A 27941-nucleotide genomic window follows, 5' to 3' on the forward strand; every position below is an offset into this window, starting at 1 on the left:
GCTTATAGGGTGAATCCGCAGATCTCTGTTTGTTCAATACGTCTTCCATAATCTCAAAGTCCTCGTATAAAAGCAATACGTTCACAGATGGTAAGGAACAGTTGACGGAAGGTCATGATTAGCGAACTTGCGCTAGTATCGCAAGGTATGAGGCATAATGTGGCTCTATGATAATTCTGACCTCGTTTTTTTCGGCAGCGTTTACAACAACGCAGCAAGCGAGGACTCTCGAGACTGCCAATTGACAACAGGTGGGAGAAGCGTTTTAGGAATTCTCATTTCTGTTACACCCTGAAATCTTTCCCCAGCACGGAAACCCATTGCGTTTACTTAAATTGACACTGGTTTGCAGAGTGCCTGCGGAATAGTACATCTACCTGAATGTGCACATTCATTGAATAGTAAAGTTTTTGTTATTCAGAGCAAAAAAATTGATAAGTCACCTCTATAAAAGTTAAATGCTAAAAAAGCCAGCAGCGGGGACGAACGGGTTGGGGTTCGTCTGCCCTTTTTGCTGATGCGTCTTTTAGGCTTAACTTTTTAAAAGTTTTGAAAGACCAACTATCTTCACATGGAATCTGCAGTTCATCGCTTATTCAGGGGACGTGAAGATTTAAATGTATTTCTTTAGAAGCGTCAAACAGTAGTGAACAGCACACAGCTATTTTTTTTCAAATGCCCTTCCCACTTGTAAATGACCTTGCCAAAGATTACCCAAAGAGTGTCGTGTTAGGTGACCGTGACAGTTATAACTAGCGCTGTCCTGAGAGCCAGCTCCGCTCATTTTGTGCCCACTTCACGGAAAATAAGTTACCAAGCAAAGAATGGTAGCATATTGTGCCATCAGTGACACGCAACGTGTAGCTGCCGAGTTTTTTTTATCATCATGTGCGTTGCATATTTATAGATGCTATGAGCTCAAAGAATCCAGAGTGTTCGGTAGAAGGTGACATGTATCTGCTCACGGCAAACGGCAGTGAATAAAGCCACTGAACACGCAACGAGAACAAAATTACGCCGGCTCGTCACGCATTCAATGTAATGCTCTCGAGAAAGCCGTAGCAATTGGCGTATTGCTTTTCGTGTTCACTGTCGCATTATGCCTGGGCGCTACTTGCATGCCCTAATTATAGGCATAAATGTTCATCTTTAAATTACGCTTTCGGGGGAGCATTTGTCGTGTGATCCATAAAATGTGCGTATTTTTTCTTCCCAATTTTTTCGCTTCGCTGAAATGCATTCCCAGGATTCTTAAAGGACGTCCCTTTCATCCATTCACATGACGCACGCTGTGGTTTGTACCACAGTTCGTGCTTCTTGCGGTAACCTACATAAGCGTACGCCTGTAAGAATCAACGCACACTTTAAATCCTCGTTAACTTCAGATCATCGCTTGTAATCGACTCTTTGTTATTTAAACCTTGAGGTAAGCACACGTTAGTCCTACACACAGCCTTCCCTTCCCTTCCCAGGACGTCCAACCTCGCATAGATACATTTTTATCGATATTTCATGGTCTGTACGTATATGCTAGACACAGAACCAGGCACGTACCGAGGGCCGCCCCCCCCCCCCCCAAAAAAAAAAAATATATTTAGCAGCATAACCCCCCCTTCCCCGCTTATGCCACCAATCCTTACACACATTCCTAAAGCGCCGCCAAATCAATGTTCAGACTTGGCAGCTATTCGGAGGTCAACATTTCGCTGCCTTTTTCACTCCTTTTGAATGACGGTATTTATCGGCATCTCCTGGGGTATGAAGGCCAGTTTTCTCATTGATTCGGTGCCTGCGTAATTAACTCAAGATGAGATCAGTTGTCACCATCTACTCAACGGTCACGCGCATTGCTGTTACTTCGTTAGTTCAACCTTCTTTGTTAAGACTGATCCAGGGACCAGAGAAGAGATTCGGTTCGTAGTCAGCTGGTCTGTATGCTTGAGGAATGAGTTGCAGCTGGAGAAAACGCCAGTTGAGATAAACGTTTCCTTTTGCTTCATCATTTCCTCGAGTGGCTGCTCGCCGCGACGCTGGCAGATCGTCAGAACCATATGCCCGTGATATGGGTTAAATAAAGTGCAAATTAAAATAATGCGAAACAACGTCCATCATCAAACCCTGCAATAACCCTTAAACCTATAAGCAATATGACGGTCGCCCGTTACTTCGCCTGGTTTTTTGCTAATTGTACAGCAATTTTTGTGCAATATTGGCAACTGGAAACAAGAGTTACAAGGAGTTGAGAACTGAAGCCAAGGCAACAGCCAAACAGGAAGGAAAAGCGAAAATTACCAAATTTAACCGTTGTTTACTAAAATATTTATGGACGAACATCTTTTTATTTAAGAAGGAAGTAGCGAAAATGCTGCCGGCAGTGGAGAACAATTCTGTGTGTATTGAATTACACTCCTACAGTTATCAGTCGAGGCGCCTGAAGTAGCCACTTCACTGCTGTGTTTATGTAGGTGTTTTTCTAACCTTTCGCGGTGGGCGCTGTACATCTAGAACCGCAGCGTCCTGCGATCTACGCAGTTGTACGGGACTGGCGGCCACGTATCCTTACGCAACTTCCCAAATAACAATAGGAGTCGATTTTGGCACTTCACTTCGTAGAGCAGTAAACGAGGGATCCAAATGAACTGTGATTGTTCCACAAATATATATTTCTCTCTAATTCTTCCAGAGGTAATTAAAAAAAAGAACGCCACTGTAGTCGGACACAACTTAAGTCTGCAGTGAAGCTCCTTGCACGCCCTCATAACCACCAGCCACAGTTCCTCCGCGAGGCTGGAAATGATTTGTACTTCAAACTTTTCCTGTTCCCCAAATAAGGCGGTAATCACAAAAGTAAAATTATTAACGCGTAATATTATACATTTTTCCTTGCCTATTATAGCGGACTGGCGAAAGCGTAATTCTTTGGTAGTGTATAAGCGCGACTAGACGAGGACAAAGAAAGAAACAGATACACAGACACAGCGCTTGTATTACGCACTACCATGGATTCTAACCAACTAGCCCGCCAACGTGTTTTAACCGTAATTCTTTGTTGAAGTGAAATGAAATGCTTGCTTCGCTGCAACTAGTTCTTGTCAAGTTTTGCTTCAGTTGGCAGTAAAATTTCATGAGTAAAAAAGGCTCAGCAGTGAAATGAACTGTGCCGCAAACTTTTGAAGACTTAATTTATTATGGAGTTTTACGGGCCAAATCCACGATCTGACAATGAGGCACGCCGTAGTGGTGGACTCCGGAAATTTGGACCACCTGGGGTTCTTTAACATGCACCTAAAGCTAAGTAGACAGGTGCTTGCACATTTTGTCCCCATCCAAATGCCGCCGCCGTGCCCGGATTCGATACCGCGACCTCGCGCTTAGCAAGCCAACACCATAGCCACTAAGCAACCACGGCAGGTAGACGTTAGAAGAGTGAAATGCTCAGACTCCATACACTTTGTCCATGTCTCTTGCACACCTCATTGTTTCCGCCGATGAAAAGACTCTTCAAGAACAGCAGACGCTCCGGAGATATCAAGTACGACGCCATTTTGAAAAGGCCGCATGACGACGATTTTGTTTGCTTCTGTGATTGGCTGGCGTAGTAACACAACCCCACGTAGTCCGTGTACGTTGGTTGCCAACTGCTGTTTTTTTTTTATAAATTGTATGGTATTATTAAAATTTACTATAGGGAGAGGCCTTCGTCTTTCAGTGGACATAAAATAGGCTGTTGGCGATGATAGAAATCTTTATTTTGCACTTTCGTGTTTACTTGTTCTTGACAGTATTCTTCCTGCGATTCTTTCCTGCGCGAGTCCGTTTGATGTGGCTCCTTGTTTGCCAAGTAAAGGTGTATATCACAGGCGTACCTGTGACATACACCTTATTTCATTTCTCTCTTGCGGGTTTGCGCGTCTTTATAGTGATTGGCGGACGTTATCCACATTTGTACTAGTAAAGGTATCCCCCCCCTCATTTGCATAGAAAAGTTATCTTCGGTGGTAACCCCCCCATCCCCCCCCTGGAAAAGAAATCCTGGGTACGTGCCTGCTCAGAACATATATACTACTGGGCACCACCGGTAAAGTGTAGACGACGGACTACAATTTACACAGGGTGCAACGTCTATTTGCTCCCCACCATCAGGCGGCGGCTATCGCTTGGAAATGCGACCGCTCTCTCGTGCAAGCACAGCTACGAACGGCAGTGCTCAGTCCGCGAGCACTGCGTCACGGCTCGCCGCACTGTGGTCCAAGAGGTGGCGATGCTTCGCCCGCTCCCCGTCCACCCCGTTTGTCTGCTGGCTACTTCCGGCTGCAGTGTTCTTCGTGCAGTTTCGGCTCGAGCAGGACCTCCTCACGAGGCGCAATCCTCTGACGGCCCGCCTCGGTCTGGTCGCGCGGCACGTCGACACCGAGCTGATAGCGGTCACACCCAAGGACCTATACCCGCATGGCACCTCGTTCGTACAGGTAGCCTGAAAAGCATGTGCAATATTCGTATACAGGACAATGAGGGAAACAATACGTTTGCGCTTGTTTAACCACAGAAACTATAGTTTCAGATTGTTCTTGAGTGCCATATGCTAGCTAGTTTTTTACATGAAGCGTCAAGATGCCTTGCCTGAGTGAAACACTGTATCATGTACAGTCGCGAACGAAAGTTTAGAGACCAAGGAATGAAAAAAACAAATCTTTCAGTGCAGTTATAAGAAGCGGAATCGCGTCAGTACCCCATCGTAGTTTTTTTTGCTATCGTGCGAGAGGTCGAGCGCTCGGCGTGTCAGTGGTCTGGTATAGAGGCAAGGGGCGGCGGGATCGTCGACAGTACGCGCGGGTGCTCCAGGCAATTTACAGTTCAAATGCCATCTGCTGGGCCGTTCACTTCAGGAATGCGCTTCACCGCCACAAGGCTGCTGACTCGCTACGCGGTCGACGCCCGCGCGATATTAATGAAAAATTGCAAGGGTGTACATGCTTGAACACGGCCATGTAGGCTGTACCACTTCATTTCAGTCGTCATGCCCATTCTGTGGAATAAAAATCTCGCGGCACCATTCGACTATAAACTCTTGTTCGCTTTCCTTTAAGTACAGTGTGTTGTAATTAAACTAAACAATTAGTAGAAGCGGTTGTATTGCATTAAATGCAAGGTGAAAACTGCCATATAAACTCCTAGTAGCAAGTTAAGTCTGAAAACACCGAGTAACAATGATAGAAAATATCATGTGTAATTCTAGGTGCCGTCTTAGATGCGCGAAAGCGAGAGGAAAAAAAGTGCGAAGGAAGGTCTTTAGAATATACTGCCCTAACCGACTTCCAAAGTATGTGTGACGCCGGTTTATTTTGACAACGTCTTCCTTAATATTTCATTAGCGTTTCTTTCACAGTTACCCCATCGCTAACAAAAATAACTATTCAATATGAATGGACTGCAACAAATAACGTGGTTTAGCTATTTCAAGCTGCAGCCTCCTGCACGAACATAAAGCCATGTGGTAAGGCATTTACATGTACCAGCTTCGTTTACAGGGCCCCTCACTAGGCCCCATGGCAAATTTCGGTTATACACTTGAAGTTGTTACGTGCCATCGGAAGGGAAAATTGCGTTTGCCTTGAAATTTCAGATCTTTCTGCGGCGTGTAGCGATGTAGTACTTTGCACGCACAATTGTTATCGCACATTGTATGCTCTGCGCGTGTCTGCTTAACATGACCAGATCTGGTGAGGGGCCTTTTAAGGGTTCATTTCTATGAGCAAAAAAAAAAAGCATATGTTGCTCTTGAACTACACAAATAGTAATTATTGTCAGGAAGTGCGCTCCAAGGTGCTGTAGGTCGTGATGTTTTCTGGGCGAAAGCAACAGCATGTCATCATGCACTGTATGTTTATAATCTGTGCTTTGCGATAATCAACAATCGTATTATGTCGTTTACACTGCAGGTTAACTTCCAAAAAAGGATTATCATTTTTGTTTATATCCATGTGATTTCGCTCCTCCTATATTGATCTAGTTTGGACCCTCAGTGTAGAATAAATAAATAAATAGATAAGTAAATAAATTAATAAATTATTAAATAAATAAATAAGTAAATAAATAAATAGATACATATAGGTTGGTGTTGACCTTGCTTTTGCCCTTTGGATGCCCCAGATTGTTGCCTTCCCACCAACGTTGGAATCCCAGTAGTCTCTACAGTGCGAGCACCGACGCTGTCCACATGTTTCAGGTGGACAACGTGTCTGTGAAATTCGTCCAACAGTATTTCGGCCCTGTTGCCCAGGCCAGCATGGACAACGTTGTCAGCGTTGCTTCGGCACAGCATGCGCTGCTTGCCATTGGTTTCGCCAACTTCCTCGAATACACCAGAGCCTTTGTCTTCGGAAGTGTGTTCCGCCAGGATGAGTGAGTGTTTCTGGCGAATTGTCCTCTTTCACTGGTACGCTCATGCTGCAGCGAATAATCTACCTAAAGATGTGGAAAATATTTACATTGAAAAGACAAACATAGCGCCTCATTTTTACAATCTAGCGGATGTCTGCGACGACATCATATACTATAACGGAAATGCGTTCAAAATATTGCAGTGTGTAGATGTTAACTTGTGTGAGGGATTCTTCTTTACGTTCGCAAAGTTTCTCCATGTTTACTTACGACGGTAAACTAGCTGTTTGTACACAATGACTTATAATTCGCATATTCATTTTGTGAAACGAGCGTTTCGTTTGACGCATTTTTTACTGTGGCACGTTGTCATACGCGCAGTTTTATATCTTTTGCCCGATATGCGTACACAACACTACATTCCATTTTTGTGTTGCAGGCAATGAATGCCGTTTAAAAAATGGCCATGTGTTCTTTACATATAACAAGGTTGAATGGAGAAAAATTTCGGCGGCAACCTCTTACACTATGTTTTATAACTCAACATATCAGGAATTTATGTAACGTCACAGTTCATTGGTATTGCAGAAGACATGTAACCAAGAGGCGCTAGCGTTTTTTATTTAAAAAGAATGTGACCTTCGTAACGTATTCTCTCGTGTTCTTCCAGTGAGGCAAGCTCGAATTCGCTAAGGTAAGCACGTGACAACGCCACCACTGTAAGTTGTAAGAAATCTTTTTCGCCTTCTTAGTTTGCTATGTCTTGGTATTCAATGCTGGGCTTTAATGATGATTTACTATAATCAATGTACTTCATTGTGCTACCGTGTGCTTATGTAAAGGAGTGTCCATCATTAGCGAAAATTCTCCGAAAGGTGAAGCATTTTCAGCGATAGCAATGTATGAGACAACTACACCAGGATATTTTCATAGTTCTAACATCACATAAATTCCAGTAAACATGCCGCTAAATACCGAGCATAGCGTCACGCGCGCACAGGAAAATATGACCACAGGCTATCATAACGCTGACCTGATGAAGAGCGCCGGCAGCAGGGATCAAATACATCGCACCTCCTGGAAACTGTTGCGGGACCTCCAACATCAGACGCGCAGTATTTCGGTGCGCATAAAGCTACCAGCCACTTTGGCTCCTCCTTAGTCTTTGAGTCCAACGCAGATTACCTCCAAGGTATGGCGCATGCACGGCGTATGCACTGAGCGGCGAGGAGGGACACGCGCAATGACAGCCGAGCTAGAGCGAGAGAAGTCCCCCCTACCCTGACCCCGCTTACATGCTACCTCATTCCTTTTATAGAGCGCGTGTTTGATCACGTGACCACGCGCTTACTCTCCCTCCCTCCCCACTTCCACGCTTTTGGCCACATGACCTCCAACACTGTTCTGCGCTCACCCTCGAACGCTTTGCTCTGCAGCCACGGCGCCAGGGGTGCGATAGGAACTTATCGCACTTCAATTTCATACGGAACATCACTGTGACAGGGAAAATTCACCTGCAGTGGCGACGTAAGGAGTACAGCAATAAATTGAATAGACAACAATCGTAACACCAATGGCGATCGATGATTGAGGGACTTGCGACGTAGTTGCAATAATTGTGAAGCATACCTAGAAACGCACAAAAAGGAAGTAGAAGGAACCTCAGCGTTGTGGGTTCCTTTTCTTGTTAATGTATTGTTTGTTTTGTTTTCTTCATTTGGATGCTTCCGTTAACATGTGTTCACAATTTTCATTGATTGCGGTTTTCTGGAACCTGTCTTATATTTGGCGTAAAATATGTAATGTATTAAAAAAAATCTACCGTCTTGATGAAAATGAAGCGACAGAGAGTGATCGCTCAAGTAAATACAACAGCTTGATCCAGGCGTGACAAATATTGCATCATTCTGGAAAAAATCTAATATAGAAGCTATGACTCACGCATACAAAAAGCTTTGTTTCCGCAAATATGCCCTGCCGTTAGTGCGTTTTCTTTGGTACCTTAACATCAGTTCAGCGTACGTAAGCCCCTTGTGGCCGCTAGTTATAGAACTATCTCAACTCATTCATTGACTCCATGCATCACACCTTAGATAACCGTTTGTATGTTATTGTTCCAGGCTGGAGGCATGGTGGAATCCGCACGCTGTGCTGAGCGGCGTGATAGCTTTGAACACGATGCACACCACTCTGCTTCGTCATTTGTCGGGTGACGCCACTGCTGGCATAACGATGAGCGTGCGCCTCTACAAAGAAGAAGAGGTGAGTTTCCGCATACGCTCGCTTGGCTACTTAAAACTTTGCTCGCATGATCAGCAGACGAGTTCCAAGTCGAGTACCAGAAGAAACCTGCGGGTGAAAGCGGTAGCCTACTCACAGTGCCGTTATTTCTATTGATGTTTGTGGCACTACTTTTTATCAGAAAGTGTAATTTTACGGGGAGACATAATCTTAGCTTCCATCAACAGTTAAGATGGGACCTGTTGGAGCACTGAACTGTGCATCCAAGCTTATCCCGAAGCGCGGCACAACCTGATCTCAAATAACGGCAAGTATCTTCGTTAAATGATTTCGCGCACAAACACACCATTGCGTTTACTGGACTGCAACTCATGGTTGATGAATGGTCTGTTTAGTGCGTTGCTCCACCTTGAAAAAACAAGTGGGTATACAGCTTCATCCTATTTCCTTTAGTAGCACGCCGAAGCAGCTGTTTGACTATGTATGGAATCGAGTAATTGTCATGTCGTTAATAAAATTTTGAATTACGCTGCCTGGTTCTGAAGCAATATACTTATTTCTGCAGACAAGGCAACGGTGAAGATAGATTGCAGTACGGCTTTGTATATACTGACGTTTGCTTTTGGTGAATACCTGGTGTTATTTTATACACTGTCTGTTAATTCGCACTCTCTTACCACAAAATCCTTATGTTCGAAATGAGAGGTTTTGGAAGTTGATCTGTTAGGCATATATATCAGCTTGTGCTAACGTTCTAACCACCATTCCGTAGCACTCGCTTAAAATGGAATCGAGTGAGGTTACAAAAATCCCGCATGGCTAACAAACGACAGCCAGTTCAGTTTTATGGCATTTTCAGTTTCTGTATTACACCATAGGGCAGTCATTAGAGCAATAGAAGGTAGTATGGAAACAAAGCGTTATAATAATACTACTAGGGCAAGTCATTGAGCAACCTAGCATTTTTGTAAAAGAAAAGTCCCAGTTTCATCGGAAGGACGACGTATCGATTGTGATAGCATATTAGTAGAAAGCTGTACGAAGTAATGGCAATACTTCTATCGGCCTCATAAACTTGTAAACATTCTTTTGCCAACTAAAGTAACCAGCATGGAGTCACGCGCGCACAAGAAAACATGAACAATCTTACTCGATGACCGCGCACACTCGCTGTGAAAACGCTGGAGAGAGAAAGCACGGCACCAGCAGTGAGCGAATGGACCTTCGTGCTGCCTTTTGCTTCAACGCCAACTCAGCCGCGAGAACAGACGACACACGAAACTATTAGCCGTAGGCGCACTTAGAACCTGTACTCCTCGCAGATACGTTTTCAAGGTATGGTACGGCCCCCGCGTGCGGCCCTGCTGTACGCAGCCGCCGCCACAGTAGGACTGCCCCCTGCCTTACCGCACCCCAGTTCCTTGCGCGCGATGGAAAATGGCGCGCTAGCTCCCTGATTTCCTCCCTTGCGCGCGCGATATTCAACCACCAGCTTCGGCTAACCCTCGCATGCTTTCCTTCGCACATACAGCATACGGCGCTTGGTGACGATTTTATCGCCCTTGGACATTATATGGAACATTACGGCAACACCGACGTCAGCGGCAGAAATACGCCTGGAATGTCCATCTAATTGTTATGACAATAATGATCATTCCACCTAGCCCGATGGAGGTGAAGTAGGCGGAGTCGTAAAAGTTCAGTATCTCATCCCGTTGCGCAGCTGACGCCACCATGTAGTTATGTGGCGCGTTTACCATCGCATGCGTAGCATTTAAGATCATGTCACCTGTGTCCCAAGTTTGGTCACGAAGCGCTGTCATATTCTTTGCATCATTCCTTTAGGCACTGGCTTTTAGTTACGGCCTGTTGTACGTAGTGTTTAAATGTCACTCAACAACGCTTTGCGGCCGTTATTGCTGCTGGGTGATATCCACGCCTTCCTAAGGCAAACAAAAATTGTCTTTAAATATATAAAGCAAGGCTGCGGCGGCGTTAGACTAAACCAAAGTGCCACGAGATGCCCCGTCGCAGTTCATTCAAAATGCTGCGCCTTCAGAGCAACGTGGGCCCAATGCTGGACTTCTCCAAGGCGGCGAAGCGTGACGCGCTCTCGGTGGTTCTGCCAATGTTCGTGCGAGCCGTGTTCATACCACTGGGCACGGCTCTCTGCATCGCTCCCATGGCGCTGCAGCCGAGCGCCGAGCGTGTCGCTGGCGTGCTGGCTATCCAGCTCATGGCGGGCGTGTCGCCGTTGCTGTTCTGGGCGGCAAACTTGGCGTTCGACCTCTGCCTGTACGCGCTCGCCTGGAGCCTCGTCGGCGCTCTCATCAACGCCCAGTACGACCTGGCTGCTGAGACTAATGGTGCGCTCACGCTTCACGTCTTAAAGCGTGCAACTAACATTACGGTTTCGCTTTCTTTTAAAAACGCGACCACCGGCTAGCATAAGAGGGTGCGCAGATTAAAAGCTCGGCCACCTGCACCAAAGTAGGAGACGCTTCAGCAGCGTAGAATAATGTTAGCCTTCAGTTTCACGAGCGCAACTCGAAATAATATAACATGCAGCTAACGATGATTTCTGAATTGCAGTTTCCTGTATTGTCGGCCGTCGCACTATAGCCTCAATTTCACGCTAACAAAGGATTATGAGAAATTAGGATAGTATTTAAAACCTGCTGCTGAAATTATATAGTCCCAAGTTTATGTAAAGTATCCTTCTTGCAGTGAATGTATATTGATGTTCACAATACAGCACAAAAAATGATGTGTGATTTCTCTTAGCATGCTTTCGAGACACATCATGTTACGGAAAACCTTTTTTCATTGTGTGACGTCAGAATTAGTCTCATGATATTTCTACTTATTATTACAAATTAGCTTGTTATGTAAAATCAGATGGAAATCACCTGGTTAGCATCGACCGCAAATTGTGGCAGATTGATACTGTACTGTAAGGTTAGTTTCATATTTCATTTTCATATGGCCTTATTTCGATGATTTCTAGCAGCGCTAGAGTTGCAGACATCCGTCAGCTCACCACACTGTTCCTATGCAATTATTGGAAACTGCACTTGTTACAGTAATCATTTTTCCTAGCCCCCGCACACCCATGCAGTTGTCTTTGGATGCCTCCCACAACGAATTCATATACAATGCCACTTTGAAATTTCCACTGGGGGCTTTTTACAACTTTACAGCCTAAAATCACAGTCGTGGGCCATGTGAGGCCTGCCAATTGTCATCAGTCAATAATGCATCGTGAGAGGTTAGGCACAATGTATTGGAGTAAAGCTCTAGAAAACGCCTAGTGCTCATTTTCGAAAAAAAAGCTTTAATGCTGAATGAGTTTGTCGTATGCCGGTCAATTATAATTTTATACAACTTATTAGCGAAAGTGGTCAACCAATGGTCAATGCGCACTTACGGCCGATACGCTTGATGAATATACCGACTAAATTTCCTTTTACCAGTTCCACACTGCCCAGAATTGCCAAATGTAAACCCCAAAATAAAAAAAAAACGTGTTTTTGTTAGTTCACCAAAAACATCCAAGAAACCTAGTATGAACCGCGTGCAACAAGCATTTTCGCCAAACCGGAACTACGCACACCGTAGAGTTCTCCCGGGACACGGAGAAACATGGCAAACAATAGCCACGAAAATTTTGATGCATTTCATGAGTAAATATTTTGTAAATTCCTTAATTACCTAATCCCGCACCCATCACCTGCGGATGGGCCCTATTTAGTTAAATGTAAACACTGCGACACGTCGAGCTTTTTTTTTCTTTAGAAACTTGGACATACTTGCTAAGAGGTCTGAAAAATACTCTGGGAAGGCTTCTGAACGGTTATATAATCAATATTCTACGAAGTCTGTAGTTAACCTACACTGTTTAAGGTGTTGTCGTGCATCGCTCACACCGTCATTTTGGAATAATAGAAACATCATTAACGTGTATTCTACAGAAATAACAGCGAGAAAAGCAAACGGGCATCTCGTATAACACAAAAACATAGAAAAACGAGTATTCAGTAATTATTTTGAAAGAAGATAATTAACTCACACGCTGCAAGCTTTCTGTGAACGTCACGCACACTATAGTCTCTCAAAATATAAAGTTGATTCCAAGTTTATTCCTCCAAAGCCAACAGGGAAACTTCGGGGATGGTTCCAGATAACGCCTCTAAGACAGGTTAAAAACATGGGCTTCGCAGTTTTCGTTTAGCTAATAATTACCTCAAACCATAACAATGAGAGTGCAACAAGCCTGCAAATGCACGCAAAGCTGCCGCGTGGCCGCTCGATGAACTTTGCGTGCGTTCGCTGGCTTCTTTCACGCTCGGAAAAACACTTTTATGTTGCGCGTATTGAGGAACAGAAAACTGTTTCGGGACTATTTCCTGTCGTTCTACAATTTTCTCCTTGACACTTTTCATCTTATTATAACATTTCAGAAGTTGAATAATTAGTTAAGACTAATTATGGAATTACGCTGAAGAAAAAGAATGGTTTCAGTGTCTCGAAGCGACGGCAAACAACATTACTTTGATTCTGTCCAGCTACGTGGCTTTCGCGTAATTTTAAACCGTGGCCAAAGTTAGCTGGGACACGCGGTGTAGTCGCGTTAACAGCATCGCCTGAAAAGGGTTAGTTCATTTTTAGGAGACACACCTGAGCCGTAATGTTGCCACGAGAAGAGAATATAAATGAAAATATATATTAGAAGCCACGTACAGCGAGCCCCCGAGCACTGCCAAGATGGCGGAAGGACTACCTTTACAATCGTCGTTTTCTGTCCCCCAGTGGCTAGCGTCTTCTTTGTCACATGTCGCGACAGTACCTGCAACAATATATTGGAGATTTTCCTAGAATCATAGCACACATGGCTCCGGTTTACGCACAGAGTGCTCACTCCCGTGTGAACGTACGATTCAGGTACACTAGCAAGACTAACAATAATGGCATGCTCCTTGGTGTCCATCCCGTCATGAGGCATCGGAGAGGACCGCTTCAATTTGTAGAGTTACACGCACGACGTCTCTGCACGACATTCTACAAGAATGTTTGCAAAACCAGAAAGTGCAAGTTATCCGAGGGAAGCCAGAAACCAGGTGCAATTGTAAGATATGATGTCTGTTACTATGTTAAATGCGAATTTTGCTCATGTTAAAAAAAAAACGTTAATGTAATACGTATGAATAGCGCAATAGCATGGAGTCCTGATTTCGAGACTCATTTTATGTGTAAATTAGTATTTTCTGTGCAGCGTTGTTTCTTTCGCATACTTTACTGTACCAAGTTGTTTAGTAAACCTTCGTGACGTCTTTTCTATTCTGCGTGCTAAGAATGCGCAATCTCACTCTTCAAAACATTTCAGCAGGCGCACTTGCAGTGGTTCTGTCCTTCTCTGTTGTCGGAATCTGCACTGCCTACTTGGTCGCCTCGTTTTCCAAGAGCCCCACAGCAGCTTTCACATTCACCGCCCTATTCTTCTTCTTTGGAGGTAAGTACTGAATCATCCTTTTTCAGCAGCGAGCTCAAGAAAGAAAACTAGCCACCTGAACGCGATAGCACTGGCCAGCGGTCTGATGTAGACGGAGAGTGAAAGAGAGTCATTATCATCCCCATCAGCCTGGTTACGCCCACTGCAGGGCAAATGCCTCTCCCATACTTCTGCAACTACCCCAGTCATGTACTAATTGTGGCCATGTTGTCCCTGCAAACTTCTTAATCTCATCCGCCCACCTAACTTTCTGCCGCCCCCTGCTACGCTTCCCTTCCTTTGGAATCCAGTCTGTAATCCTTAATGACCATCGGTTATCTTCCCTCCTGTATACACGTTCTGCCTAGGCCCATTTCTTTTTCTTGGTTTCAACTAACATGTCATTAACTCGCGTTTGTTCCCTCAACGAATCTGCTCTTATCTTATCCCTTAACCTTACAGCCATCATTCTTCTTTCCATAGCTCGTTTCGTCGTCCTCAATTTAAGCAGAATCGTTTTCTTAAGCCTGCGAGAGAGTATACTCTGGGTTTTATTGGGTTTTCTTCACAGGGACGTGTTTGTCGCGGTGAGTGATTTCATTCGTGCAGTGAGACGTATACAATGTTAATTCCTACTTTCCTTACTATTCTTACGATATTTTATTTGAAGGTCTTTCAGTATAATTTTCAAGTGAGTATTATTATTATTTCTTTCAAGTTTACCTGCCCAATCATCTAGTCTCTCTGCTCAATTAAACGATGCTCTTCTATTCCCATGTACACCTCCTTTTGTTGCTTTTACTTGTAATTGACGGTACAAGCGCCCAATTTAAGGGCACATGCCTTGCTGCAGAGGATCAACATCACCATCGACAACGACGTCTATGATCGACTTAATTCGAAGTAACTCCTAAAAATGACGTACAGCACTTTCGTGTTTGATTATCGGCCGCAATCATTTCTTCTAAAAGAAAGGTCCAGTTATTCTATAGTAAACATACCCTCGCGCATGATGCAATAGATTGCTGCTGTACAATCAGCCTCTCATGGATAATTGATTCATTAAAGACACATTACTAAGAGCACTTGGGTGTGGCTACCAAAGTACTGAGGTTAGGTCGAATGCCTTAAAACCACCATGCTATCTCTGAATTTTATTATACGGTATGGCGAAGACAAAGTATGATGATAACAAAGAATGTCGCTTTTAGCCAATGTTTCGACAAAGGCACTTGTCTTCATCTGGACAGCAGCTTCTTTAACAGCGTTTTTATGCACGCGTAGCTCCCTCTCTCTCACCCTGAGTAGGCGAGGAGGAGAATAGGCCGTGGCGTGGTGTGGCGTAGCTAACGTCATAAAAATAAGGGGGGTGGGGGCTGGAGGGTCATGATAAGGGAAATGATAAGGGGAGGGCCAGGGGGAATGTTCGGGGTTATGAGCGTGAACGCAAGAAATGGGGGTGCTGGTTTTGCGAACTGTTGAAGAGTGGAGGTAACAACCGGAACCAGTAAGATAATTTACGGACATATGTACATGGCGGCCAATATTGTGTGTCTTGTTTTGTAAGAAAGCATGAAGTATTCAACTAATCTCTGTGGGATTTAAAAGACCTTGGGATAAGGAAAGATACTTGGCAGCGACCTGTGTTCGGTCAGAGTCTGGGTTAGCTTCACTAGACAAAGTTATTAATGGACTTTGATTTGGGTTAGACTACAAACGAAAACTGAAACAGCACGCATACATGAACGTCTGAAAAAAAAAGAGGAAAAGGTCATGATTAAGGAATAGTATACTTGAGTGATTATTATAGCGAATGGATTAAAAAGCTCCCTTTGAATATATTTCTACCTGTTGGTTGGAGCGTGTTAAACTTGTGAGTGAGATATGACTGTCTATATTTACTATCTAGGGGAGGCGCTTAATTTTAGTATTAACATTTTCAGTCTTGTTCAACTTAAGTGCGAGCTATAAGTGGAAAATATAGCAAATGCCTTCAACATACCTAAATGAAAGACGTTCCAAATTTGGTTCGAGAATGCGTGTTTAAAATCATAATACCATGTGGGACATCGTCTCACATGGTATTATGATTAGTGACCCTTAAACATGATTCCATTTACAGGTGTGTTAAAAAATTGCAAATGATAAATACAGATACGAAACACATTGTTTCTAATAGCAGAAACTTCGCATATTAATTACGCGAGCTTAAAACGTAAAAAAATTGGATATGTGCAACACTGTTCAACTTTTCTCGTAATTTTATGGGAAAGACCGCTTCGAATAATCTGGAAATATTTCTAAAAACTTTATTTTATATCTAGAACATGAGTTGAGCGAAATTAAGAGCGTACTGTTCTATAAAAAAATTGTGAAGGCCACAAACGGTGTTTCAGGAGCAGCGTACGCATGGCGTTCTAGTTTGGACTTGTAACATTGATAGTTTTGTGGAGACGTTATTTCGACAGTGGCAGACATCTGAGGTACTACGTTTCAACATTGAACGAATACGTATTACGTCCTGTGATAGAAGGGCGTTTTGCTGTTCTCTCTGAAACGAGAACTTCACCCCTTCCTATACAAGCTTTCATAAGTGCAAACTCCAAATAAACACGTGCCGATATGCACTGCGCCTCCAGAAGTACAGGTTATTTCACCTGCGAAATTTGAAATTGCTGGATAGAAAGGGTAACTTCGCGACCACAAAATATACGTTCAAGAGGCGTACGCCCCATTAGCTTTCGCCGTTCGTTATCTGCCGCCACAAACGTGCAGTTGCCGGCCTGTTTTACTGATATATTTAATAGATCTGTGTCTGCGAAATAGTTCACCGGGCTACGTAAAGGTCGCTGAGCCCGACTGATCGCTGCCGGACAATACTGGTCGAGCCGCACCGGAATGTAAGTGAGTTGGAGTAGCCTACCCTGGTTTTCTTGCTTTCACTACGCTTGTTTTTGGATAGTCTAATTTTCTCAAGTTCATCACGTTGCAGCACCTAGCACCGCAGTGGTTTCTGAAAAATCACAGTGGCTTTGAAATGTGTTCGTTTGAGACAATATTGTTTTGACAGGATGATAACCCAAGTCCACCAAACACAAGCTACCAAGCGTTTGTAGAATTAGGTGCCATACTGCGAGCTCTAGGCTTCTACCAAGATATGTATGCCAATTTGCATAGATAATTTGATAGTTCTAGACAAGCTCATGGACGTACTTAAAGCTGGTGTTAAGATTGCAATTGTATGATAAGTGGCATGCACCTCTAACGAAAGCATGGCAGAACACGTATATTACCGTAAAGGTAACTGAGAGATTGTGTTTTCATTTCTTAAAGCTAACTGAAACAACGCTTTGCGCATTCTCAGAAACATATCTGAGACATCGGCGCACGTCTTTCCCAACCTGTTACAACAGTTTCTTCAGAGCAACTGTAGGCCAAAGGAATTGAGCATGGCAGCAAGAACAGTGAGTGTTTAAAATTTACGGAATGATCGTGATAGGAATGATCGTGAAACCCACTTGTTGCTGTTTTCACAAACTTTTTTCTGATTCAGAGTTTAATATTGCCACGGGTAAGCCACGGTACTGCGATGAAACGAAAGTACTCTAAGATCCACTCTCTTTCTACCGCTATATGATGCTTTCGGATGCATTAATTTTTTTTTTGCGTGAATTTAAAAGCAAGTGACAAGCGCGTGAAGTTGTGGCTGCTTCGAGGACGGCACACAGCAGCTTCGTTTCTAATTCCTAGCTAAAGAAGGTGTCACGTACGCGAGAGATATCACAGCAAAACAACAAAGAACCGACATTATCTGAAGCGTGATGCGAGCTCTCAAAGTGCAACTTCCAGAAATGTGTTATTCTCCGGAAACCATGGTGAAAAAATGTACAAATAGAGTCACAAAACAGCTGAAAAATGAATAGTCATATACTATTTGAGTACGCTGTATTAAGCGCCCGTCCATCGTATATGTTCCTGTTTTAGTCCACGTCTTTGTAGCACTTATTTGTTGTCTTCAAAGGACACAAAGTTCGTCGATCTATCGTGCTTTTTTTCGCGTAGAGAAAGAGGCAGCGCAACCGTTATTTGGATAACACTGAGGCGCGTCTCAAGACGGTTGCACCAAGTGTTGAATGGGAAGACTATTTCAAAAAGACAGGCTTCGTAAACATAATAAACAAAGTGAACTTGACTTGGGAAACACGAGTATATTTTTTAATTTTAAATGTGACACCGTTAAACGGAACAATTACAGAGCTGAACAATTTCATTTCATTACACACTTTCAAGTAATAATTTTGCCCCGCATAGTGTTTCCGCCTGTGAGTCGAAACCACCTACGCAAAGCCACATTTGCATTCTTCGTCACGCCTTCAAAATAAGTTACGTAAAATTTCAGCTTTCAAGCCCTCGTACATGCGTACAATATCTTCCTGCAGCTTGTCCGTAGTGCAATATCATACATTTGCTAAACAGAACTCGGGCAATGTGGCGCCACTAGCGACGTGGTGGTCGCTATATCGTCTGGGCTCGGCGTAATAAAACAATAGCAATACGGATGCTAGAAGCTGAACCTCTTAACACTGCTGTCGCTGGTTGGGCAGGCGCGGCGCCCATATTCGTGTACCTGGTCGTGACGGCGCTGAACATGTCCCGGGGCATCGAGGCTCCACGCTGGGCGCCACAATATCTGTGTCCGCTTCCGGCGTTCGCCTTTCCCTGGGCGCTGGTCAAGCTGCTGCAGCTGGACGCCGAGAACGCCCAGTGCGAGCGGTACGCGCGAACAAAGCACGGCGGCTTCTATCAGCTCGACGTCTTCTGCCTGGCGCTCGCCTCGAACAACCGCTTTCCGGGGGCCATGCACTTCTGCTGCGAACGTAAGCGACAGAGATTCCCTGGTGCCAATTACTCGTCAACACTGGATCGTTTACGGTGAATCGTTCAATAAAGAACATACATGTCTTCTTATCCTCCGTGACAACCGGATGGCAACCAAAACGTTAACGTTTTACAATAACGTCAAGTAATTGAATAATATGATACTTTGTAACCCGTATAAAAACGAGAATATGTTGTTCGAGTAACACGTTGATGAACGGTCCTTATAGCCTGAGCGATTTAATGTCCACCAAAATGTCATATTGGTAAGTGAGTAGTGGTGAATCCATACCGAAGATATGAACGAGTAATGCAGAAAAATAAATCCTGAACCATTACGTATTCATGCTCTGACAGGAATTGTTGTTTCACCGCATAGATACCATTCTGAGGAGGAAATCGCAGCAAAAGTAACTTCACTGCTATTGCCGAGGAGTCCATCGAGCCGCCGATTTCGCACATTTGGGGACGTGTATGGGCGTGCTGTTTTAGAGCATGTTACAATCTTTTTCGGTAATGCGAAATGTCAGCCACACTTCTTGCTTTCGTTAGACAGGAATGTTCATATATGCCCTTGGACACATATAGATTCGAACATATAGCTTACAGATTGTCCGGGTGGCTCTCAGTATTTTCCAGAAAGTCATAAAACTAGCGTGTTTCCTTGGCAAGTACCGTTCGCACGCAAAAATTAAGGATGCGCGGGAAGTGTCATTTGCAGGAGCAACTTTTCCTCCCGTGTTTAACTCCATTTACGAGTCTTTTTGATTCAATATGAAGCACAGTATCTCTGTAGGAACAAGCACATGCGTGGGGAACGATACAGATAACTAAAATTTAGGTAGACGTGAAGGCGGCTAGCCTGTTCAACCAGGTGATAGGTGTTAACTTAGTGACGACAATATAAATCTTGAAAATTTAAATACACAGGTAGATTATATTGTGTTTTGCTTGTTTATTGTGGTGTAGGCGTTTTGTACAACATATTCAGCGCCAAACGAATGCTAGCCGCCAGTTTTAACTGTCGTGTTCAAAATGGAGTACCATCTACTCCAGCAAAATGTTTAAAAACGCAGTGTGTATGTGTGTGGCTGTGCCACACACACACACGCACACACACGCACGCACTCGCACGCACGCACGCACAGTGTGTGTGTGTGTGTGTGTGTGTGTGCGTGTGTGTGTGTGTGTCTTATCAATGTACAATGATTTTTGGGCGTGCGAATATTGGAAGCTTCCGAATAACGAATTGAATAGTCACTATTCGCAAATGCGAATATTTTTCAAATATTTCAAAACGTTAGTCGCGCCCAAATAAAGATAACATTCAAGCAATAGTATGTAAAATTTACATTCCTGCAAGCATAGTAGAGGCAAAAAACAAAAACTTGCGTAGTGAACAGGCTACGTCGCTTATATATAGTTAACCATGCTTTACAAACTGTACAGCGATAAATAATATAAATGGGTCGAATTTTTTGTGCGATCACAAAGATATCATTATGAGGCACGCCGTAGTGGAAGACTCCGGATTAATTTTGACCGCCAGGCGTTCTTTAACGTGCACCGAATGCGTGGAGGTTTTTGCATTCCACCCCCCCATCAAGATGGGGCCACCGCGGCCAGGATTCCATCCCGCGACCTCGTGCTTAGCAGCGCATCGCCAAAGTCACTAAGCAACTACGGCGGGTCTCTGTGCAGTGATCATTCGCACTTTCTGAAGAGGCCTGCGTATGCGAAAAATCTTGCTTGCTCCTAATGCTCCATATGTTTTTAATAAACAACTCATCACAGCGGAATATATGACTGCAAGAACTTGCCATCATTAAGAATACCGGGATCTGAACATCGTCTTATCTTAATTGTGATAACGGCTATTGATTGTTCCACCACTATTCGAAAAAAATATTCGGAACGATTCGCTTCAGGCAATATTCGATTCGTATTCAATTCGGTCTCAAAAATCACTATTCGCACCCCCCTAACGATTTTTGTCGTTGAAAGGCAGCATGTACCCTGACTCCAACTGTAGTCAAAAGTGTTCATTAAATCACGTTACATACCCAGTGGCACAAAGTTACACAAGTTGACGTCAAAAAATGTGCTTGAATATCGGCTCATCCTGCGAATGCTAATAACATTAAAGTGCAATAATGCGCAAGGTTACTAACTATCAACTTTAAGATTTAAGGCATTTGCATTCTTATGTTACTGCACGCGCTTTGCAGAGACTATCTATTTGTGGGTCAATTATTTTTGTTTCTATCTAATCGTTTTCCAGCCCATCAGGGTCGCTGATGATCAAATGGGTAGCGCATCGGGCTGCTGTTCTGAGGGAACAGGGTTCGAAACCAACCGCCGCCGTGCCAACATGGGTGGCTGAGTATATGACAGTGTGTACATATGTGGCGTTCTCCAAATAATCTCTTTCACGCCGACATGGGTCTTTTTAGAAGCCGATCTGGGTAGGTACCGCTGTTCAATGACATCCTTTGACGCTGACTTAGAGGATTGGGTATGTGCCAGTACGTGGGCGCCGCTCTTCATTTCACGTCTTTGACGACAACTTGGGCCACTAGAAATGGGCCGCTGTACAATGACGAAAGAATTCCTCAGATTTCTCCTATGCCGAGCGAAATCAAATCCACGTCAGAAGGTTATTCGAGAGCCGCAACCTGGCACTTTAGCAGTCTGTGCCCCAAATGAACTGAGCATGTACCTCTTCGTAACGAATGTCTTTCAGGCCAACGGTTTAGCGAGCTGCACCATGAAGGCACTGGGTATGCGACACTCTGCAATAAACGTTCCGCGAGCTTGGGTCGCTGTGTATATGCCACTGGGCGTGAGGCGAGCGAGGAAACAATTCTCAACGTTCGCAGGCGTCGGAGCGACAGGCTTCTCGTCTAGGAGGCCACGCGCGGAGTTCTCGACAGCGTCACTAGATGACGCAGCATGTCCAGATAGAAACGCAAGACAGGATTGTGGTTGCCGCATGACGCGTTTCTAAGCTTTCGCACGCACCGGTGTGCCAAGCCTTTAGAAGGCAACACGCACGCTTCGCGACGGCGACTCTAGATGGCACTGAGTGTTCTTACGGAAGCACGAAAGAGGAGTACCGCTGCAGTACATGCCTCATGCATAAAGCCGTTCCGATGGTACCGATACACGCTGTCGTTATTGATTCAATGCTATAAACGCACTGCCGCTGAATGTGATCGTGAGGTGGGTGCTGCCGAATTTTAATGCGGTCAGCATCCTCTGTGAACTTCAGGCAGTTTTAAAAGACTAGCTTTCTGCGTATATTTCTGTCTGCTTGGTTCTTTAACCATTCTACCATAAGCTTGCGTTACTGGGTATAGTCGATCGTTGGTGCGTAACGCATGCAGTGGGTTATTGAGCTGATGAAATAGCGTTCAAAGCCAGCCGCCGGACCTAGAAAGTGCATGTGCCCCTGGGTATGTGCCGCTCTTCAACGAACCTCTTTCACGCAAGCTTGTCTAACTGTGAATGTGCGACTGTCATGTGCCGGTCATCAATGAGCCTCTAAAATATTCTTTAAAATTTATTCGGTGCGGGCCGGAATAGAACTCGCGACGTACATAGTGAGACAACCTAGTTTGAATATATATTTACACAGGCGCCACGCGCGGATTTCGCGGCGGCCCTGCAACTTAGCACAGCGTGTTCAGTGGGAAGCGTGAGACAGGAAACCGCCATTATACACGCCTCGTATATGACAAATTCGGTGGTAGCACTACGGTTTGTCGCTTCTTTGCTTGAGTACTAATCGCATTAACGTCGACACTAATCGTGCGGTGGGTTCTGCCGAATTTCTTGTGGTCATATATGTTATTACAAATACTCACCGTGCGTCTCCGTCAGAAATAAGATTGCGCAGCCCCGGTATTGATATATTGAACTTGAGTGTTGGTGTGCTTAACGCAGGTTAACTTATATTTTTTCGTATGTTTGCTCGCTGATTTTCAGAACTATCTTATTTAAATTTCATAAATACAATTACAGAAAGTACAATCTGTTAACGTGCTCTTCCCAAGAAAAAAATCGCGTATAAAAAACTTTAGTCACACTCCTTCTGCGAAAAGCAAATACATACGACAAATATGTAGAAATCTTGAGTTCAGATAACTGAAACCAACCTGGCTGTCGTGTTTCAGCAGCAATGGTACGGCGGTGCTGTAAACCAGCTCAGCCGTTTGAAAGTACAAGTTACATCAGGCGTCTTGCGCTGAGGTGAAATTCGAAAACTCTCACATACACAGCGTCGGGCGCACAGTGTTTCTGGGCCATTATTACACATCAGTTATTTACTGAATTTCTGAATCGCCGTGCAACTTACATAACTACTTATTGCAGATTACGCCAACAATGCCACCGTGGGAGTAAAGACACTGGACCCATTCAGCTTCCACCAAGCTGGCGTCGCCCTGGAGATTCTCGTGATGGCCGCCGAGGGAGCGCTACTCTTTGCGCTCGTCGTATGGAGGGATGCCAGACCAACAGCCAGAGGGCGCCTACTGACACCCTTGCGCGGATCGTTCGGCGCATATGTGCGTTGAAAACCTAATTGATAATAATTGCTACATCATGAACCTCTCCACAGCTCGTTACTGTGAAGCGCGAACAGACGCTTCAGCAATGTTTTGTCGCCTAAGTCAAGCAGAAACGTTGCCGCATTTGTCGACAAATAAAAACACATTGAGGAGATATCATGCTTGAATAGCTTGCTGCCTTTTATACGTAAAGCTCCACGACTTCAAGTGCACCATAGAGCTGGGAGAATGCTAAAAATATACTAATCCGTAAGAAGAGAGACGTTAATGAACCTAAGAATTGTAGGCCCATTAGCTTATTTTCAGTATTGTATATTATATTCACCAAGATTTTCAATAAAATCAGGGCGGCACTTGACTGCAATCACCCAAGAGATCATCTTGGCTCCAGGAAGAGATATTATACGATTGATTACATTCACATTCATGTCATCAATCAGGTAATTGAGCAATCTGTGGAGTACAACAAATCCCTCGATTTGGCTTTCATAGAAAATGTATATGCATTTGATTGAGTGAAGACACCAGCAGTCATAGAGGCATTGGGTAATATAGAGTATAGGAGGCGCACGTAGATATCTTAAGAAATAACTACAATGTCTCCACAGCTAGCTTGGTTCTCCACCAGAAAACTAAAAAAAAATAACCTACCAAGAAATGGGAGAGCCAAGGAGACAATATCTTCAATACTGTTCAGTGCATGCTTAGAAGAAAGATTCAACCTGTTAGACTGGAAAGGCTTAGGAGTGAGGATCAGCTGCAAATATCTCAACAACCTTTGGTTTGAAGATGAAATTGTCCCGTTCAGCAACACTGCGGATAAGTTGCAACAAACGACTGAGGACCTTAACCGACTGAGTATAAGAGTGGGGTTCAAGATCGATTGGCAGAGTACATTGTTAATGTTCAATAACCTGACAAGGGAACAAGAATTAAGGATCCCCAGCCATCTTCTAGATTCTGTACAGGAGTACGTTAACTATATCAATTACTCACACAAGACCGTAAGCATGAGAAGGAAACTTACAGAAAAATAAAAACAGGTTTGAATGCCTACTGCAGGCATTAGCAAATTGTGACTGGAAGCTTACAACTGTCGTTGAAAAGAAATGTGTACAATCATTGCATTCTACTGGTGCATAAGGCCAGAAAGTTGGAGGCTAACATAGAAGCTCAAGAACAAGTTAGGAACTGTGCCAAGAGTATTGGAGCGAAAAGAAGAAAAACGTCAGGCGTGACATTAAAGGACAGGAAGAGAGCGGCGTGGATAACAGAGCAAACGGTGATAGCCGATATTCTAGTTTACATTAGGAGAAAGAAATGAAGATGGGCAAGCCAACCAGACAAACTGTGAAGCATAGGAGTTATAGAATGGATTCAAAGGCAGGGAAGAGCAATTCAGGACGGCAGAAAATTAGGTGCGGTGATGAAGTTAGCAATTTCGTAGACGCAGGGCTGTAATCAGCTAGCGCAACACAAGGGTTATTGGCAATCCCAGGGAGAGGCATTCATCCTGCAGTGGACATAAAAATGCACTAAAAAATAGAAAGGATACCTTGAAAAGTTGGACGAGTTATAGAAAGAACACCAACTGTCATGAAGGCATGCATTAAGCACTGTTAAGAACGACGATTATATAATGTGCAAAAATGGACTTGTGCAAAACGCCAGCTACTGTGCCAGTGACACAATCCTGCGTCTGATGTGCATTTTGTTCTTGTTTCATACCTACAAACGTTACGCACAGTATTGGCATGAATTGTCAGTGCAACGTTGTCTTGCTTTTCTTAACATGCACATAACGAGGCCGACAGTTCTGGCATTTTAATTGTAGCTGCTGCATTACGCTTGCATTTTGCTTGCATTTTGCTGCCAATGGAAACGGCAATCCTACCAGCGCCCATGTTTTCTCAAAATCAATAGTTTGGCCACTTCGGGAGAACGGCTTGCGTATTCACAACTGTTCCAGAGTCAGAATAAATAAATGAATCTCCTCCACCTTCCGTCACACATATAGTGATATCAAGGAAAATACGTATTTATCGAGTCTATATGTACATAAACCGTTCAAACAAGCTGCCAGTTTTTATGAATGGCACCCTTTTTTTGCAGAAACGCTGGCACACTGATGACACAGAGAAAATCGAGGCAGAACTGGATGCTGACGTTCGTGCGGAGAGGGAGCTCGTACAACGGGAGTTGCAAACTGGAGTCGATCCGGCAAGGAATGCTGTGATCGTCGACAATGTGCAAAAGCGGTACGCACGTCTACTTGCTCGTCGATATCTAATTCTTGTTGAGTGTCATTCTGAAGCAAAAGCAAGGAGCACACGTGTGTGCTACTTGATTGGAGAGTGCTTTTCGTGTACTTAAAGTACTCGTAATATGTGGCACCCGCAAATGTTCAAATTACAGTATGTCGTTTTATGTGCGGCCTGTGAAACTGCTATAAAATGACAAAAAATACGTCTAAAGCAAAGAAATAAAAAAACAGCACATTAGAAACAAATAGTTCATTTTGTGACAACAACGCGCCCACATTTGCTGAGGAAATCAGGGCAACCAAAATATTGATACAGCTGTCTTTTAGTTGCACTGCTCGTCACCGTCAATGAACGCTGCTTCAGAGCTCCATCTGCCGCTTCAAATTTTCCATGAGAACGGGCGTGCTCAAGCCCAAAAGCAGATGCTGCCGGATAAAACACTCGCGAAATGTCTATCTACCTGCAAAATAGATCAAACTAGCGCCTATTTCATGCATCATGCAGCTACTTCGTGCATGCTTGTGTTGCTCCAGCATGCACGAAGTAGGTGCACGTTGCGTGAAATAGGTCGGAGAACCCATCACTCCTAGTACCGATAATACAGTTTTATGACTCACTGACTTGTACCACTCCAAAATTTATTAGGAAACTGTTGTAGACTTATGGTTTTCGTTGCACTTCAGCTTTTTTTTAATCATCATTATCACTCAGAGCTCCCTTTTATTTGTATCCTCTTTTGCCAGTGCATTAGAACCAGGCCTGAACAAGCTACTTGCAGATGAGGTCGCGCACCCCTCATTTCTGTAAATCAGTTCTCTTCCTTCTCGTCTCCCCTGCGCAAGACGCTCTCATCAGTGCAACTATCAGCACGGATGCGGAAACACAGGGTCCGTGCCTTAGATGAGCATGAGGCCAGCCAGGCTGGGATAGATGCCGTGCAATTCCCCCCGGCCATAAGACTGGACCTACTGGCTGGCTCTGCGAGCAGCTTCCATTTATTGGCCAATGTAAGAGGAGCACTGTCCGTCAAATGCTGCATGAAGGCTGCCCTAGTTCTCGTGTGGCTTGCATACACTTTTTTCCCGGTCGCTTGCTCCGAAGTACAAAAGACGCCGTGTAACACGAATCTCTTTCAGCCTCTACGGTTCGCACCAGCAAACGGAACGACGTATCTTGATGCAGTGCTTTGCTTCATTCTTTAATATAACCAGGAGAAGCGTACAGACGACATATTTTCAATGACTATCTTGAAGACGACAGCGCCCGGCGCGAAAACGCATCATTATTCTGCAAAGTTCTCTTTTTGAACAAGTACCATGCCTTCAAACATTTTTCACAGATTTCATAACCCAGAGAGACAAGGAGTCGCACAGCTACATGAGATCATTCTCTGCTGGAGGCGCTTCAGCCACGCTTGCCATCTCTCGTTAACTCAGCTTCGTCGTCAAGCACCGAACGTGTATATACAAAAACGTTGCACAAGTGCGTCCACGTCGGTTTCGAGTTTTCTAGAGCTATTGCGTAGCCTGTTCGTGATCTGGAAATCGCATAAGGACCTACTAATGGTACAACTCATTATTTTTTTGTGGTGCTCCAATGTAAGAAACTTCACGTGTTCGCAATGTGAGTATATATCTACGTGAAACACAATTTGTATTGTGCGCAGAAGCAGTTCTGCATTTGTAGAACGCAGGAACAGTTGCTGCAACGACTCGGGATATGGGAAAGACCGCACAGTCCTCACCGTACAAACACATGCGCACACATAAGCAGAAAATCGTATAAGCCATGTCTTGGAACTTCCAAAAATATCCTTAATCACTCTGTTACAGGGTATCTTGGAAGATGATTGAAAGCATCAAAGTCGAGCTGGCTTCTAGCTCGAGACCGCTGTAGTGATAGGACTAGCGTACCTATGGTATTCCAGTAGAGACTCTTACGTTTTCAATTAATAAGTATTCTTTGGAAAAAACTGCTCAGAAAGCGAACTGCCTGCTCCACCTACCGGTGAAATGTTAAGGTGCGCGCTCGTGAGATTCCTTGGGCTCCGTCTATCCACTCACCCAAGTATGCGCCGCCTGGTTGTGTAAAATAATGAAGTATAATACGGTGACTTCG

At 44.2% G+C, this 27941-nt stretch overlaps 1 protein-coding gene and 1 long non-coding RNA gene across 7 annotated transcripts in view; one reads left to right on the plus strand and one right to left on the minus strand.

The window, feature by feature from the left end:
* Positions 1 to 27941, plus strand: part of LOC139054757 (phospholipid-transporting ATPase ABCA3-like) — an 89241-nt gene that overhangs the window by 43728 nt on the left and 17572 nt on the right. For 4 of the 5 annotated variants that reach the window (XM_070532343.1, XM_070532347.1, XM_070532346.1 and 1 more), the window contains exons 15-24: positions 199 to 251; positions 4144 to 4469; positions 6227 to 6402; positions 7052 to 7075; positions 8502 to 8643; positions 10682 to 10988; positions 14006 to 14131; positions 18715 to 18987; positions 23363 to 23556; positions 25672 to 25817. In XM_070532343.1, the coding sequence (XP_070388444.1) occupies positions 199 to 251; positions 4144 to 4469; positions 6227 to 6402; positions 7052 to 7075; positions 8502 to 8643; positions 10682 to 10988; positions 14006 to 14131; positions 18715 to 18987; positions 23363 to 23556; positions 25672 to 25817 (1767 nt within the window). The remainder of the gene's footprint in view (positions 1 to 198; positions 252 to 4143; positions 4470 to 6226; positions 6403 to 7051; positions 7076 to 8501; positions 8644 to 10681; positions 10989 to 14005; positions 14132 to 18714; positions 18988 to 23362; positions 23557 to 25671; positions 25818 to 27941) is intronic. The other variant, XM_070532344.1, reaches the window with a different exon arrangement.
* The window catches only part of LOC139054758 (uncharacterized), a 129360-nt gene continuing 105757 nt past the window's right edge, over positions 4339 to 27941 (minus strand). For both annotated transcript variants that reach the window (XR_011511493.1, XR_011511492.1), the window contains 2 exons: positions 18738 to 18979; positions 4339 to 4474 (listed from right to left, as the gene is read on the minus strand). This is a non-coding gene — a long non-coding RNA (uncharacterized lncRNA). The remainder of the gene's footprint in view (positions 4475 to 18737; positions 18980 to 27941) is intronic.

This window comes from Dermacentor albipictus, chromosome 1 (genome assembly GCF_038994185.2).
Source record: "Dermacentor albipictus isolate Rhodes 1998 colony chromosome 1, USDA_Dalb.pri_finalv2, whole genome shotgun sequence".
NCBI classification, from domain to species: Eukaryota; Metazoa; Arthropoda; class Arachnida; order Ixodida; family Ixodidae; genus Dermacentor; species Dermacentor albipictus.